At 37.0% G+C, this 18,648-nt stretch overlaps 1 protein-coding gene across 2 annotated transcripts in view; it reads right to left on the reverse strand.

Annotated features, from left to right (window-relative positions):
* Positions 1-432: 432 nt before the first annotated feature.
* The window catches only part of LOC144445130 (potassium voltage-gated channel protein Shal-like), a 101,611-nt gene continuing 83,395 nt past the window's right edge, over positions 433-18,648 (reverse strand). For both annotated transcript variants that reach the window (XM_078134778.1, XM_078134709.1), the window contains 2 exons: positions 7,955-8,044; positions 433-3,397 (listed from right to left, as the gene is read on the reverse strand). In XM_078134778.1, coding sequence (XP_077990904.1) covers positions 2,939-3,397; positions 7,955-8,044 — 549 coding nt within the window. In that variant the 3' untranslated portion in view covers positions 433-2,938. The remainder of the gene's footprint in view (positions 3,398-7,954; positions 8,045-18,648) is intronic.

The following is an 18,648-nucleotide window of genomic DNA, read 5'->3' on the forward strand; positions in this document are numbered from 1 at the left end:
ACCTGTATACTAACTGTATTATCAAATCACAATACCTGTATAGTAACTGTATTATCAATCACAATACCTGTATACTACCTGTATTATCAAATCACAATACCTGTATACTAGGTGTATTATCAAATCACAATACCTGTATACTAACTGTATTATCAAATCACAATACCTGTATACTACCTGTATTATCAAATCACAATACATGTATACTAACTGTATTATCAAATCACAATACCTGTATACTAACTGTATTATCAAATCACAATACCTGTATACTAGGTGTATTATCAAATCACAATACCTGTATACTAGGTGTATTATCAATCACAATACCTGTATACTAGGTGTATTATCAATCACAATACCTGTATACTAGGTGTATTATCAATCACAATACCTGTATACTAGGTGTATTATCAATCACAATACCTGTATACTAGGTGTATTATCAAATCACAATACCTGTATACTAGGTGTATTATCAATCACAATACCTGTATACTAGGTGTATTATCAATCACAATACCTGTATAAACTTGATACATCAAAATCTTGAGTTATAAAAACTTTATGGACTAAATAATAGAAACATGACATTATTTCTGATAATTTAGTGCCACTAACTACACTTCCTCTATGTCTTTTAATTAGAATGGTCTTTTCTATCTAGGTCACTGACCTTGACACTCATGACCCATGGTATCATTGTCTTTCAGGTCACTGTCCTTGACACTCATGACCCATGTTGTCATTGTGTTCTACGTCACTGACCCTGACACTCATGACCCATGGTATCATTGTCTTTTAAGTCACTGACCTTGACACTCATGACCAATGGTATCATTGTCTTTTAGGTCACTGACCTTGACACTCATGACCCATATTGTCACTGTCTTTTAGGTCACTGACCCTGACACTCATGACCCATGGTATCATTGTCTTTTAGGTCACTGACCTTGACACTCATGACTCATGTTGTCATTGTTTTCTAGGTTACTGACCTTGTTGACACTCATGACCCATCTTGTCATTTTTTTCTAGGTCACTGACCTTGACACTCATGACCCATATTGTCAATGTCTTTTAGGTCACTGACCTTGACACTCGTATGACAACAGGGTAAACAATATCTTGAGAATCAATTGTTTTCTAGACAATACAATGATAAATACACCAGCAACCTGTGACTTCTTCTAGTAAATGTAAAAAGATGTTTTATCTTTCAATACTAAGTGTACTATTTAGTAATCATGAAAATTGATTGCATGTAAACCAGCATGTTGTCCAAGTTGGATATGCAAAATGTAATCAAATTGTTCAATGAAAAAAAACGGTAAAATGACTGGCAAGAGAAGGAAAAACAATCATTGGTTAAAATAAATTATCACTTTGATAAAAATTATGAGACACAAAAGCACATGACTGTCTTGATTTAAATTGAAAGACAATAAATAGGTTAAATTGAATTGTACACATCATTTAGTATCTATAGATTTGAACATTTTCACACAGCATATCACAGTTTTTCTTTTAAAAATTGAATAAAATGAATTGCTTGTTAGTTTCTACTATTTTGACTATATTAAATTTGTTCAATCTACACTTTATCCATAACACCTGCACCTGTAGGTTGATCACTTCAATCCAGTGATCAAATAAAAACCTGCAAAACACACTTGTATCTACACCTAACTCTTCCACTAGTATAATCGGAGACTAGCCATACACCTTAAAGTCTCACTCTATTATTATTATGCTAAAGTCTTTAAACTATTTAAGTGCTATGAAGATGATGCTTGGAAAATGTAGTCATAAAATTGTATTGACATTACTGTCTTGTCTGTTATGTAACCAAGACAACTTGCACACCTTTAGAGTCACAAACTTGTGTTGCCATGGTCACACAAATTAAGCTTATATCTTTAATAATTTCTTGCATGTCTCTAGAAATCTATGCAAATACTACGGTTGGAAAATTAATTATTTAATCTACATCATCTTTATGTTAAGCTTAATTTTGTCAAGCCATAATATTTTGTTAGATTTTTGGGATAAAAATGACTATTAACTGTCTACAGAAGTTTCAATACATTTGACACTCTAACATATGTACATAGTATATTGTCATTTAAACATGAACATGGCTACAGAATAATGCATGGATTCTGAATTTGCATAAATTATGACTGAATATGTAGAATAAAATTAACATACTTGCAAATGTTGCAAAACAAACTGATACAATACTTCTCGCATGATATGAGAGAAATAATGTCTTTCTTATCATCATCATTGGATCCGAGCTGTAGTAAAACTATATGACAACCTACATACCAATCTTTCTCTTACTTGGCAAGTCAGGCTCACTCTTATTATCTACCTTGTATGTCATCAATATACACTAGCCAATTAAAGATCAATGGAAATTTCCATGATCTAAAAAAATTCCACCACCAAAAGATATGAATACATCTGACTATTAAAACTTAACTATGCGTACACAGGTAACTGCATGAACTGAACTGTATACAAAGCAGAGTTTTTCTTATCCATTATTTCTTACAAGTTGAAATTGTTTACAAGTGGTAAATTGTATTGGAGGGTTTCTGTAATACTGTTACATTAAATTGTATTTAAGAAATTAGTGTTTAGGATTTATGTATGTAGAGCAGAAATTCTGCAACTGCAATGTTTGCAATAATATGTTACAAGAATTCAGTAGTAATATTTACATTTAGAAAAAATGCTCTATTGAGTGGAAAAAGTCAAATCTGTTTATGTTTGGTAGTAATCAGTGGTGGGAGTCAGATGTAGAATAACACTGACAGACTGCTATAACGCTGAGATTTCACATAATGCTTGGACATTGCTATAACGCCAACATGTGCACAATATTTGGGGACTGCTATACCACCGAGATGCACACAACATTTGGGGATCGCTATAATGCCGAGATGCGCACAACATTTGGGGATCCATCTGATGAATTTGTGCATCCTGATTGATTTGATTCCACATCAGTTGTTGGCGTTGGTGTTGGCGTTGGCATAGTAACAATTGCTGTAGTAACAGTGCTGGTTGGAGTGGAACAATTCACTTTGGGATAAGGCCGTGCATTGAGATCTGATCGAGATGTTCTATTGGGCACTCTTATTTGAATATCATTGTAGTCCTGTGGTGTGGTAGGAGAAGTTGGTGTTGCTGACGTTGGTGCAGAGTGATATTTTGCAGATGAACTACTCCTATGTCTTCTTCCACAGCATCCTGTTGTTTTGGAGTGATGTGATGAACTAGTGGAAGGACTTGGAGTTAGAGGAGGGGTCTGTGCTACATGTGTGTCTGGAGCTCTTGTACACGGCACTCCATTATAAGTGTACTCCATTTCCACAAATTCCCGATTCTGCTCAGAAGCAAACAAAGAAAACATTGCATCAATTAAAACAAGTGACACTCAACTGCCTTCACCGAAAATAAGTTGATTTGGTGTTGCTAGAGAAGCAATCAACTGAGATTTACATTGCTATGGCAATGGTTGCTGGGGATGTCAGAATTCAGTATTGGAATTTTTTCTAGGTCGCCAACTGTTCATAATTCTTATTGACAAAAATTTCTGGGTAGTCATTGCTACTTTGAACTAGAATCCTGACTATGACTGCATTCTTGCACTCCTTAAATTTAAAGGAAAAAGTTGAGTCAGTCAGTATAACTTAGTTCTAATGGTTCATTGTCCAAGTTTTCTTATGAAAACATTATATTATCAACTAGTCTTCATACAAACCCATCCCCCTCAAATACCATAGCTCTGCAATGTTTTCCCACAAATGCCTTGTAGAAAGAAAGCCCCACAATGACAGAACACATGACAGTGCAGTACAGTTTCTTCATACATGTGAGATTTCAAAGTTGAACAAGTCTTAGTAGAGTACACATCCCCCATAAATACTTTACTTCTGTGACTGAATGGTGACATCCTGGATGATTTAAAAGAAATTGGTGGCAACAAATAAATACTACAAAGTGTCTAATAATGCATGGGTTAAACCGGAAGATCAAGGCTTAAGTTCAATGTCTTAAAAGAAATGTTGACACTTGAATATAGTCCCTAGCTATGTATTAACGTTTTTGAGTTATGTGGTAATCATGATTGTTCACTACAAATACAAATGTATAGCTGCAATTGAGTAAAAACTGATATGAGCACCAAATGTAATGTATGTGTTAATGTTTATCTGGTTCTGCATTATCTATAGACATGATCTAAAAAAACATTAGCCACACATAATTGCTACAAAGTGTCTGCAATACATGTATGTACATGTAAGTAATAACTTGATTTTGGTCTACCATGTACATGTAGGTCAAGGTCAAGGTCAAAGGTCACTCATAGCTGTTTATGGAACAGTCTACCAACACATATTAAGCCGTGCAAAACAATTCATACTTTTGAAATACATACATAAATCAAACTATGTCAGAGAGGATGACTTCCAGTATGGTGTAACTGGATGGCTGTGTAAATTTATCTATTGATATTGTTGCTTTTCATCTTGTCTTATTAACCGTTGATTTCGCATTGTTTGTAATCTCTTTCTGTGTGGTACCATATGTAATGTTTTTTTTTGGTGTGTGGTAACAGGACCCAGGTGGAAATCAGCTTCTGTTGTTTCCTGGCTACCCTGTTCTTAAATAAATTTTACTACTACTACTACTACTACTACTACTACTACTACTACTACTACTACTACAACCACAAGAAAGCTTGCAAGTGATTATATGGGGTTAGACACTTGAATAGAGTCTATGTATTGAAGTTTGTGAGTTATGCATTAATATTATAGTGATTATTTACTACAAATATGGCTGCTACTTAATGAAAATTACATAAGCATCAAAAATAATGTCTGTGTATATTTCTTTTTCTTCAATATTACTTGTAAACATGATTTTAAAGAAATTAGCAATATGTAAACACTTCAATGTGTCTGTGATAGGCAGGAATTGACTTGATTTTGATACTTGCCCCTGAAGGTCAAGGTCAAAGGTCAAGATTTCAAAAGATAGCTTGCATCTGATAATATGGGGGTAGACACTTGAATGAGTCTCTAAATATTACAGTTTTTCAGTTATGCAGTAAATAATGATTTTTAACTACAAATATGGCTGTCATTCTGGAAAAGTGATATGAGTACCACAAACAATGTTTGTGTATAGTTCTTTTCTTCAATATTACTTGTAAACATGATCTCAAGAGAAATGGGCAATGTGTAATTACTCCAATGTGTCTGTGATACACAGTAAACAGTTTAGGATCATACTCTGTATCATAATACATATTTTCATGTTTGATAATATTTTTTCATATCTCATACATTGTTTGTGAGAAGAAGAAAAAATGGAATTGGCTTGATTTTGATAATTGACCTTGAATGTCAAGGTCAAAGGGTAAGTTTACAAAGATAGTGTGCATCTGATAATATGGGGGTAGACACTTGAATGGAGTGTCTTTGTATTACAGTTTTTTTAGTTATGCAGCAAATATTGATTTTCAACTACAAATATGGCTGCCATTTGGTCAAATTTGCATAAATCGCAAAACAAAGTGAGGTGCCCTTGTATCACACGATATGTCACCTATGTGCCAGGTATGAATGAAATAACCTATAGTTTGTCTGAGAAATGATGCATTACAGATGGATGGACGCACGGGCGGACGGATCCCATTGTAAAGGAAGGCCCCCCTGTTGGGGGTGGTGGGGGACTACTAAGTTATCAATGTGTTATGTTATCACCCAAACTCATCTGTACATGTAAATTGATAGAAGTAATCACTGTATTAAAGTATACCGAAGAAAGACATACATGTAAGTTTGACTGGACTTTGAAGTGGTACTAACTTTATAAGCTTTTAAGTTTTTGCTCAAGTGAAAACACTTAAAACCATTGTTTTACTATAGTATAATAATGATAATGCATGTTTTCTATCATATTACAATTGTCTTCTGGCATTGTTAAAACAGTTGACTGCATAGTAGGGTTTTCTTCAATATTTTTTTCTTAACTTGATTTTCGTCAATTGCTTCAAGTAGCATACTGCAAGTGCCTTTTTTATTTATGCAGCAACACCTACATGTATGTATGCCTCCAAACCATATAAACTCAGCTTGTATCCCAGAAATATACCAAACCTTATACGTCGCCTGTCACCAATCTCACATTCTGAAAGCCCTGCAGATATGCAGGTGTATTTTTCACCAATAGCCATATTTTTGCTTGTTGTATCACATGATCACTGCACGTCCCCTTGTAAACAAACCTAGCAGACAACTAGAAATCCAGCTATAAAAAGCATTTCCAATGCCAAATTTGTTGTCAACCGAACAAAATATCACAGTTGTATAAATTGTAACAAGTCTTTGAACTGTACTTTTCATGTCACAAGGAAATAGCCACACAGAACGAAAAAGTCCAGTGACAGCGAACGCATGGTCGTCACGCGATTGTAAACATGAATTCCTAAATTTATGAAGGATATCAAAATTACTGCCAGTGAGAGTGCAATTTTTGCTTAACTAGAACAACAAAGCATATCACAAACATTTTTGTACATTTAATGGAATATAGTACGCAAAACAAAGACGCACTCATTTTTCAGCTGATGGTTATAAGTTTAAATATCTCACTGAGTGATATGCAAATAGTAAACATTATGTCATAATACTGAGCAAACGCACACTCTAATTGGATTATAAAGTTAAGGCTGACACGTAAACAACTGCATTGCAGTTATAGGAGAGGTGCATGATACTACGCTCAACAGTATAACGCGGAAGTGATTTTTTAAAAAAATGAAACAGCATTTTTATACATTCAGAAATGAATTCGTAGTCGCAGGTGACGTATAAGTATGTTATTTGCCAAATACTGTTCCACATCTTGCTGCTTGAGGTAAATTTTACGGTATAACGGCTCGCCTCCAACTCTCTGTTATTACCAGAAAAATTACCTCTCGCAGCAAGATGGAACGGTATTTGGCAAATAACATATACATATAAACTCAGCTTGTGTCCCAGTAACATACAATGTACCAAACCATATAAACTCAGCCTGTGTCCCAGTAACATACCAAACCATATAAACTCAGCCCGTGTCCCAGTAACATACCAAACCATATAAACTCAGCCCGTGTCCCAGTAACATACCAAACCATATAAACTTAGCCCGTGTCCCAGTAACATACCAAACCATATAAACTCAGCCCGTGTCCCAGTAACATACCAAACCATATAAACTCAGCCCGTGTCCCAGTAACATACCAAACCATATAAACTCAGCCTGTGTCCCAGTAACATACCAAACCATATAAACTCAGCCCGTGTCCCAGTAACATACCAAACCATATAAACTCAGCCCGTGTCCCAGTAACATACCAAACCATATAAACTCAGCCCGTGTCCCAGTAACATACCAAACCATATTATATAAACTCAGCCCGTGTCCCAGTAACATACCAGACCATATAAACTCAGCTCGTGTCCCAGTAACATACCAAACCATATAAACTCAGCCCGTGTCCCAGTAACATACCAAATCATATAAACTCAGCTTGTGTCCCAGTAACATACCAAACCATATAAACTCAGCCCGTGTCCCAGTAACATACCAGACAGACAGACAGTCACATCGCCACAAAAGCTCATATAAGGGAGCTAAAAAAGAATGTCTCCTGAATGTTTGACAGATACAAAGAGTACTATGCCTACAGCAACTATGCTGTAAAACATCTAATGCAATGCCTATAGCAACTATGCTGTAAAACATCTAATGCTATGTCTATAGCAACTATGCTGTAAAACATCTAAGAGTCACATACTTTAAAGATATCACTTTAACAAATGGAGATAACAACACTAGCAACTTTATGCTTCAATTTGCCAATGTTTGTAGTGAAATCACTTACTGTTGTTTTCTCTAGACATCGTAACAGATGATGATGTTGTTGTTCAAATCCAGACATTTTTGCAGCAAAATCATCCATGCTTCCTCCACTCTGTAAAGAAAGGGCAAATATAATTAGCATTATTAACAGATTTAGAACTTTACACAATACATTTGGTATGAAAACATGTTGTCTAGTGAACATGAAGATTCCTGCAAACATCATATGTTGATTACACCAACTACTACAACACATGCCAGGATAGTGTTTAGTTTTGTTTGATTGCCTTACCACTTAAATGTTAACACAATATGATGCAGTGAGTCACACTAGTATACACTGTACATAATTACATAAATCCATCCACCAATAATTCAGATCTTGAAGTCTGCACAGATTTGACATATCATGTATGCAATAAATACACGATACAGCTGTATGTGTAGCCTAGTGTGCATTTAACATGTAGTAAGTAACCATAACCCATTTTGTGAAGCATAAGCAACCAAACAGTTTGACAACATACATACAGCTAAGCCCCACATGGAAACGCTTCAAATTAACATGTATTTTCCAAAGAGAGTACATGCAAAGCTTAAATTAGCACACAGATGTACACTGCAAAACAATTATTATAGTACTATATTACATGTATTGTGTGTATCAATCAACAATAGTAAATTGGTTTCTCATTGCCTGAAATTGAGAACACAGACAAATACTCAACAAAACAGTTGAAGTGATTTATCCCTTATATTATAATTAGGAAACAAGTATCCCATATTAGGAAGCAGGTACCCATATTAGGAAACATATCCCATATTAGGAAAAAGGTATCCCATATTAGGCAGTAGGAAACATATCACTCAAAGCTTACTGCAGAAGTAATGACTTATTACAAAACATAAACACTAGCTAACAGCCAGCTGACATATAAATTATCATTATTCAAACATAACAACTATTACATATATACCCCATGTCAAGACTCTACAGTAGGCTAGATATCAAAAATAGCGCAAATATTGCGTTGCCGCACAACTTCATGTTCAGGGCAATGATAGATATATAATTTTTTGAAGATTTAAAGTTGCAACCAAAACAAAATTTTCATACCTAATTTCCATCATCATAATCCAGCCATCCTATGTTGGAAGTGTACAAGACAAGTATAGCAACATCCTAATCAAACTTTAAAGGGATGTGTCTACAAGGTTTTGTACTTCTTTATTTTTTAAAATCAATTTGGAACCAAGTCATACCAATGTAACAGGTTTATCTTTCTTGGTTTTCTTATTGTAATATTGTAAAAGCCAGCTACATTCAGTTTATATGGGTAGGTGATGAAACAGCTGTCTTACAATATATTACATAATCCAGTCATAAACCAAACTGGCCATGCTACAGGCTTTACCACCAGAGGAAATAGTAAAGTAAACATTATAGTTAATTAACAATGTACTGTTCTCACTGTGTCAGCTATTAATGAGGACAAATCCAGGGGGGGGACGATGCCAGTCACGTGACACGCTATCGCGTCAGCGCAATGAAGCTCATTCAGTATTGATACACTGTCGAGTGCACTTCCTGCCTACCCCTAGCACTGTGTACTGCTGGATACAAATTCGCTGTTGACAACAGATTGACAAGGTACGTACATTTTCACGTTTCATACGTTTTAAATTCGTCTTTCCTTTATTTTTGCCATCGTAATTTATTATGTGTACTGGTACCAAATCAGATCGAAAAGTATTCAGCGACGTGACCGTGTATACCGTACCGTACGTGTACATGCCGGCCTGCAGTTCATTGTATTTGTAGTTCGGTACGGTAGGTCGCGGTCGCGTTTTTACCAAAATGAAAAAAGCACATGGATATTCCATTTTCTAGAATCAACTTCAAGGCAGCATTTGTTGGATACCTACATGTCCATTGATAATTAATGACTGTGATAGTTGTGACATTCAACGTCCAGCAAGCGACGTCTACGTCTGGTACGCTAGTGTGCAAGCTCGAGGTCAGATGATCAGTGCACTACGCCTGGCATAACGTACCGCACCCGGTCTAACGCCCATAAGTTTACGTTCTTTCTGGGTTCTCTGTCTTGCCATACTTACTGAAAAATGAAGTTTCACTCGTGTCGACAAGTAAACTATGTAGTTGTTTAACATTTTTACATGTATATTGTTTCAGATACGTGCTGTTCCCAGTGAAATGAAAGTGGTTGTGCCTTCGACGCATTTCTTGCAGAGAGTGTGAGGAGTACTCCCGCAAGAAATTTTATATGTGATCGCTGCATAATGTATCCAGGGTGGCCCTAGTTATACGACAATGACACGAAAAAATGAATTATATAAAATAAAATAAAAATGTGAGATTTACGGTGGTTTTTTTTGTATTTATAACAGCATTTCTGGCAAAGTGGTTTGTTCGAAAGTGTATGGTACTATTACTAGTACAACGTTACATTAGGGGTAGACCATTCGATATCCTGGGGGGGGGGCTTGGAAGATTGGTGGAGAGTCATTATTTTTTCCCCACCTGCTTGCCTGAGAATTATTTTTTTTCTCCTTCGCCTATGCTGGCAACTTTTTTTTTCTTTGCTTCTTTGAGATATCCGGATTTTTTTTACGTCAACGTTGAATGCCTACATTTGTTGCCACAATTTTCTGTTTGGTTTTCACACAGGGTAATACAGAGGAGAGTAAAAAGATGCTGTTCTATCACACACAGATTTTATTTAGAAAACTACATATTTCATACATATTTGATTTTCAATTAAATAAACATCATTGACAGTTTTTATGCCATGGTATGATGACACACTGAAAATACAAATCGGAAACTTGATTGGTGAGCTCAGACATTTAGATAGACCGGTCAGTTTCTCCAGCTTGGGGGGATGGGGGGTGTCAGTGTTATTTTCCATTGGGCCAACAAAAAGTCACTGACCCCATGAATAAAGTTTCATAGCATCTGACAGTAAGCTGTAGAGGAAGAGCTTTGAGACTGGAATATGTGTACCTCTTGTGTGTGTGTGTGTGAATGGGGGGGGGGGTCTAGGGCCCTGGAGGATTTTTACTTCTAAAGGCAATGTTTAGGCCATTCACAGACACTTTCAGACAATAATTAAGTTCTTTTATAAACTATCCAATAGTGATAGTAATAGTATGAAGATTACTGTTACAAAACAGTCAAGTTCACTTTTGCCCCAAAGTGCAAGATAAGTGAAGCACTGATTGTGAAACAGCCAAAAAATTACATATAACTAGTGTGGTAGCTAGGTAATACATGTATTATATGTATAATTGTATGTATAGTTATGTTTGAACCCTTACATGAAGTAATATTTAAACCATTCATGAAAGAAACAGAGACAAGAACAAATATATATATGTACCACAGGCTAACGAAACTGACTGGTCCCTGACGTGTTTGAAACTGTTTGTCATGATTTGACAAGTGTCCTGGTTGGAGAGGTACGAGCAGGTTGAACAGTATACTCAAACCTGTGCATCATTTCCCTATCAAGATATTTTTTTTTCTAGAAGCAGTGGTCCATCTTTTTTTTTTCCATCACCCACTCATATCCGGATTTTTTTTCCACTTGGCATCTTTTTTCCCCCCGAAATCTTCCAAGCCCCCCCAGGTTATCAAATGGTCCACCCCTTATAGGAATATGACGAGGCGTGCGTCGCCATCTTGAAATTAAGACAGTTTCGACTAGTCTTTGACGCTGCCGTATAGTCATTATTCGTGGAGCATTTAGTGGTGGCAAGATATAACGTAAATATCATGAATCAAAATGTATAAATGTTGATTTTTTTCATTGAATACATGGTGTTCTTCTGTGAAAAAACCATCGGAAAATAGCGTTCGCCGAAAGCTCTGACTAAGTAGTTTGACCTGTCTCCTGCATTCGAACATAAATAATTTCACAACTGGACGTTTTTGATATTATTTAAGCAGTTTGGGATGATGCTTTATAGCTTTACAACAAATGTGGAATTTATCTTGAGAAATTATTTACATATACACTCAAAATTCATTGAAAAACGGGAAATACTCGCTTGTACTAAGTTGTAGTGCAGCGGGGTCACGCTCTATTGTTCTAGGGGTCAAACCATATCACGTGGTAGGTATCGTGCCCCCCCTGGACAAATCTACACATTCTCAACAAAGTTAAGCTCAATCTACTGGGTAATTTCAGAGTTGAAGATTTTTGAGGAAAAGCAATGACAAAGAATAACACTTCTAGAAACATCTCACCAAGTTTCAAACTCATTCACTTAGTATTTTTTGAGATATAAGTTTTGACCAAAATTCACATTTTTACACCTTAATTCCATATCACTCATGGAATCATGGTATGCTTAACATATCTTCGTCCATACATCCCTAAATGCATTTCCATTAAATTTCAGCCCAATCTGCTCAGTGGTTTTGGAATTACAGATTTTTAACCAAAAAGACACATTTTCAGCCCTAATTTGCATATCACTGATGGAATCATCCCGTCATGAACAAATCTTACTTTACACCCCCTTAAGAATGTTCCCACCAAATTTCGCACCAATCTGCCCAGTAGTTTCTGAGTTTAAGTTTTTTGACCAAAAATCACATTTTTTGACCCAAAACCCACATCCCTGATGCAATCACTTTCATTTGAACAATTTCCCAACTAGACACCAGAAGTAACATGACCACCAAATATCAAAGCAATCGGTCCAGCAGTTTTTTACTTTAAGTTGTTTACACACATACACACACACACACAGACAGACAGACAGACAGACAGACCTACAGACACTTTGCCATGCCTATAGCACTACTGAACCTTTCAGTTCAGTTGTGCTAAAAAAGGGGTTTGAAGGTGGTGACATCATTTGCATAAAGAACAGCCCTTCTAGATATGTAATACCTTTGCTAATTATTGCAATTGTGTATTATCTTTATGAGCTGAATAATTACAACATTTGTTAACATTTGTCTCTATTCATAATCATGTACAAGGTTGTATTTGTACACCTATTATTACATCACCAGTTTGTTAACTCACTGGTGGGTCACAATCGATATTGAACACTCACTAAACTATCAGAGAGTTAATAAATCTTCATGGAAGATATAGCCCCCCCCCAAAAAAAAAAAAAGAAGAAGTATTTCTTGTAGTGACTACAACAAGTTCTTTAGTTTGTACATTATGTCACAGGCTTTCATTTCAAAAAGGACAACTATGGCATATATGGCCTTTAAGGCAATCAAAAAGATACACTGACAACACCTGAAAGGGTTGTTCATTTCTTATCTATTATGTGTAGATCCTTGACAATTTCAGGCACATTAGCATTAATATTTCTATTATCTTAATGATTTCAAAATAGGAAGACATAGCTATTTAACCCTGAAGATGAAGGTCAAGGTCAAAAGTCGGTGTCATTAGAAAGCTCATAACTGATAACAACAATGAAGGCACTTGAATAGGGTCTCTATCTGTTAAGCGTCAAGAGTTATCGGCCAAAATGTGAATATTTATAATGAATATGGCCGCCATTTTGCTGTTATCATGGGGTTGTGAAACAAAGTAATGTGTATATGCAGACTATAGCATCTGACATTTGTACAAGGTTTGGTTGAAATCAGTCCATGCATATCAGAGATATACATACACACTTTGATTTGACACACACATCCGGATAAGTTAGAAAACGAATGTTTAATGGAAATAAAATAATACTAAAGCAATAATACAAGACACGCATAACAAAGGCAAAGGTAACTACATGTCAAATAAATCTAGCATAAACCAAAACCACTTTGGGCAGAGGGCACTACTGATCTGGTCGATGGCAAGATGGGTGAGTATGAATTGTGGTGCCAGTTGAGCAAGTTGGGGGCCTGTTGGAGGCCGAGCGATGCAAGTTGGAGGCGAATGGGGGCAGAAGTACGAAGTACGGTCCCCCAAAGTGCCATAGACCAGGTCAGTTGCCAAGAGGAGGTTGAAAGGGGTGGTGGTGGGAATGTGGAAAAGTGAATGGGGGCAGAAGTACGAAGTACGGTCCCCAAGACTGAGGGGTGGAAATGCCATGACCAGACCGAAGTACCCCCATGAGATGAGAGGTAGAATTTGTAATTTGTGCGAATTTGTAGTGTTTTAATGAGGTTTTTTACGGTTTTTTAATGGCCGTCGAAATGAGTGGCCGTCAGCATCAGACTGAGGTCTGAGGTACGGCCACATCAACCGAAATGATGAAGTTTCACGGCCCAGGAGGACCGGGCTGGAGCCGGAGTCCGTGACTGGGAGGAAACAACGACTAGCCGAAATGAAGACACTTCCCGCCCTCAGAGGGCATAGTGCCCTACCGCCGAGGTGAAAGTGGCTACGCCGAAATGACACCAATCCACGAACCCAGCAAGGGAGGGGATGGGACCTCCACGGAACCGGAGGGGAAAGGGTGTCGGGGATCGAAATGCGTGAACGGACAACAGCAGGGGGCGAGATGAAGGGATGAACCGCCGGCAAGTGTTGTTCATCACGCAGGACAAAAGGACAGCAGAGCTGCGCCCCTGAGGGGGCGAGTGCTGACTGGGGGAGTATGAGTGCATGTGGAGAAGTGTACTACAGCTATGATGGTAGCGAATTCTTGTGAAAGAATGAGGTGATAGGCAATACATGTGTGACTGGTATGGTCTGTAAACAGAGGTTATGTAATTGCTAGGTGTGTACCTTCCTGTGTTGTCAAACACTTATTTAACAAGTTAAATATTGTACAATAACATGGCTATTTATGAACTTGAAGATGGAGGTCAAGGTCAAAAGTCAATATGCCATTAAAAAGCTCATGATCGATAACATGGGTGAAGACACTTGTTGTTGTGAGGGTTGTAGAACCAAGTGACTTGCATATGCCCTCTATAACATCTGACATTTGTACCAGGTTTGGTTGAAATTGGCATGTGCATATTGGAGATACAGATGGACACAGAAGAACAACGGAAGGACGGATGGGACCCAATGTAGTAGCCCCTGTCAGGCTTCACCCTTTGGGGCTAATAAGTCACTCACTGGGGGGGGGGGGGGGGGGGGGGTCACAATCGATATTGAACACTCACTATGTACTATCAGAGAGTTAATAATTGACTAAGGTTAGGGCATAAAGAGAAAGCTGACATTTGGTGTAAAGACATTTAAATGGAGTGTATGCACTCAACTCCTTGAGTTAACTTAACATAGAACAAACAATTTTGGTCATTTCACCTTGAAAATGTGTCAAGGTCAAAGGTCATGGTATCATAAAACAGTTCCTCATTGATAATGTGAGGTTAGACACTTAAATGGTGTCCATAGGTATCAAACTTTTGGAGAAATAACAGCAGTGTTGCAGCCAGCCTTTTGAAAGAGTGGGACATAGTGTCCCGAGACTTTCATTTTTCTGGGTCATCATAAATTGTTTTGGGACATTATGAAAAAGAGAGCCAATAGCATTGTAGCACAACTGTACAGTTTTAAAAAATATTTACCCACATGCTTATCCATGCTAGATATTTGAATGATTATGCAATGCAATTGCCTATCCAACCCTGTTGTTATCTATGCAATATACACGATCATTTAGCTGTTGCTATAGGTGTGGTCATGTTGCTAAACATATTTGGACAAAATTTTACTGTGGGTCATCAGTGACCTGTCACTTCCAAAATTGTGGGTCAGGTCCAAAAAATGTGTCAAATGACCCAAAAACCCCCTCTGGCTGCAACACTGATAACAGGCAACAATGTGCTTTTCTATCACAAACATGGCCACCATTTTCTTAGGCCAGGGTTATGATATTAAGTGACATGCATATGCCTCACATAGTTGCGCCCAAGTCATGATTAAAATATTATCACTTGGAAATGTTATATTAAACAAGCGACCTATCGGTCAGAATAGCTCCGCTGGTTTTTTTTTTAATTTTATTTTTTATTTTGGTGACATGTAGAAGTGGTTCAGTTCTTCAGCTCTTTACTACTAGTATGCAGTTTTGTTTTAGCGATGCAATAAAGTGGTTAGTGGTTTCATATGATGTCTCACTATAAAACACATTTTACACAGAAGTTGGTAATGTATTGTACTTTTATACCATAGTCACCATTTTATAACAAAAATCTAGTTATGAAAAATTGCACAAAATCTCAGAAAAAAATGACTGGGAAATGCACACAAGAAAAAGAAAAAAAAGAAGATTTTGAGGTTGGCTATAAATAATTCCAGTGTCTTACAGCTTTAACCCTGGAAAATTTTAATGATGAATGAAATAAACTAGGGATCTAAAATAATTTTGAGGCAATTTGAATTTCAATTTTCTAACAAATTTACCAAGTCAACAACATTGAACTTGTACTAGTTGTAGTAGATATATATATAGGGAAGAAATGTATTAATCGCCATCTTAGTTTCCGTACGGCGACAATCCCCAAGTACCCGAAAGAGAGTCATTCTCAGCCATTGACAGGGTTCGACACTGGAGTAAAAAAGTCACTATCCCACAGGACTAGTAAAATTGATAACGTAGTAGTCCTGCAAAAAATCTGGAGGTCCTATCTTTAAGTGCTTTCGCTTGTTCACTTAGGCTCTTCATCTCTCTTAGTTTTTGCTCAACTTCTAATTCACATTTCCAAACCCCATATTTATTTCAAACCGTGTGTTGTAATTGAACTGTCTATTTCTTTGTAGTTGTTTGTGCATCATCAACTCATTACTGTAATGTTATTCTCTTTTTTATGTTTTGGAGCTTCTTCTCTTTTTTGTTGCTTTCTGTGAGTAGTTTGTCTTAATTGGGGGGGGGGGGGTAATAAGATGTTATGTGGTCTTATTTCTAGCTCATAACATTTCTGGTACACATTGATCTAACTATTGCATTTTTAAAAGACAAAAAATTACCTTCCCATGGAGCAAGTCTTTATAGTGTTGTCCTTAGTGCATATTAGAATGTATTTACAACATAAAAATAAATAAATTTGAAGGTTACCAGCAGTTACAGCAAAATTTTGTTACTAATTACATGTACAAGTCACTTCGTCTATTTTCGTGTCTATGTACTTCCGGGTTGACATAAATACAGTCGGCCCTATAATTACTAAGAAATGACAAAACCGTTCGCAAAATAAAGTTCAGGATTTTAATTTTTCAAACTGAATATCAATATCCACTACACATTCAATAACTGGTTTCGCGTATTTAGAAATGTGCCCCAAAACATGAACACGGAACACGGAACACGGAATCGTACCGTGTCAGTGTTACTAACTAAGTTAGCAGTTTCATTGTAGGCTGTAAGTTGTACCGGTAAAAAAAAACGATCATCACATCATGTAGGAAGTACAAAAACATAGAACACGTTGTTTTCTTGCTGAATAAACTCACTGAAATAACAACACGGTCAAATCGCGTCTTCGATTTTGACAGCCACCATTGTTATGATTGAGCTTCACTTACTTCCGTTGAACGTGGCCAGTACAGTGTAGAGGCCAGCCTTACCCTTATTATACACAAATCATCGTACAACTAATTTTATTGGCTATAATATTAGCTACATTTGAAAGGTCTCACTTGATTGGCTCATCCTTCGCTATTCCCGTTTTCAAGAGACACCCCGCCAGAATAAAGTGCCACGTAGTACAGCAATGGCGCGAGATCGCCTGTTGGGCGACTTTCCCACCGGGTGTGCTTTTCGAAAACTACACAACACATGCTTTTATGACACGGAATCATAGAAAATCTACCCCGTTTCCAAACTAATCGTAATTTTATCGCGAATAGACAACCGGAGTTGGTCAAAATAGCAAATTAAAAATCAAATGAATTTTACTATGACCGTGAATTCATCATATAGCCGGTGGTTTGAATTCTGAGCTCCCTACTAATATACCTATCACAGAAAGTTACTCGACTCGCGGGATAGCAGACTGCAGCGTGTACGTGCATGTCGAACCCTTGCTATACGTTACAGCATAGACCCTCCTGGTTACAGTGGTAACACTCGTTCATGTTCGATTACCTTTCATAAAGAAAACACAACGAAATGGTTGAAGTGATCTTTTTTTAAATTTCTTTTCATCACAAAAACAAAATCTGTGTGATCAAAAGTGTTGTAAACTAAACCAGAAAGAATTATCGGACTGGCTAAACTTCCCGCTGAACTGGAGTAAGGTCCAAGCATGGAAGTAGAACCCCAAGCATGGAATTCTACTTCCATGGTCCAAGCCTCGATAGTACGTGAGCAAATCGTCTCAAACTAGCGATACAACTTTCAAAATATAACTTGACATGTCTTCATTTGTTAGAGTTATACAATTCAAGACGGGTTTTCACTCGAAAGAAACAATTCTGTGAATAATGACATTCTGAACGCAGCGATTTCTCGGACGATGCTAACACTGTAACGTACGGCTGGCAACGACTTGCTTCCGGGTTAGTCCCTCGTACATCCGGGTACTTGAGATTGTCGCCGTACGGAACTACCACATCGGCAATTTTGACGCTGTAATTTTGCCACCAATATTGATCGTACAAAAACAAAACTCCATAAATGAACCACAAAGTATTTTCCCTTTCAAAATGTGGTAATTTTAGAAAGAGTATTATCGTTTTTATTGACGACTGACTCTGTCACAAATCGTCCCATACACTTCAGTTCACAGGCATTCAAACTTGATCATGAGGGAGGTGCATA

Source organism: Glandiceps talaboti, chromosome 1 (genome assembly GCF_964340395.1).
Source record: "Glandiceps talaboti chromosome 1, keGlaTala1.1, whole genome shotgun sequence".
Taxonomy (NCBI): domain Eukaryota; kingdom Metazoa; phylum Hemichordata; class Enteropneusta; family Spengelidae; genus Glandiceps; species Glandiceps talaboti.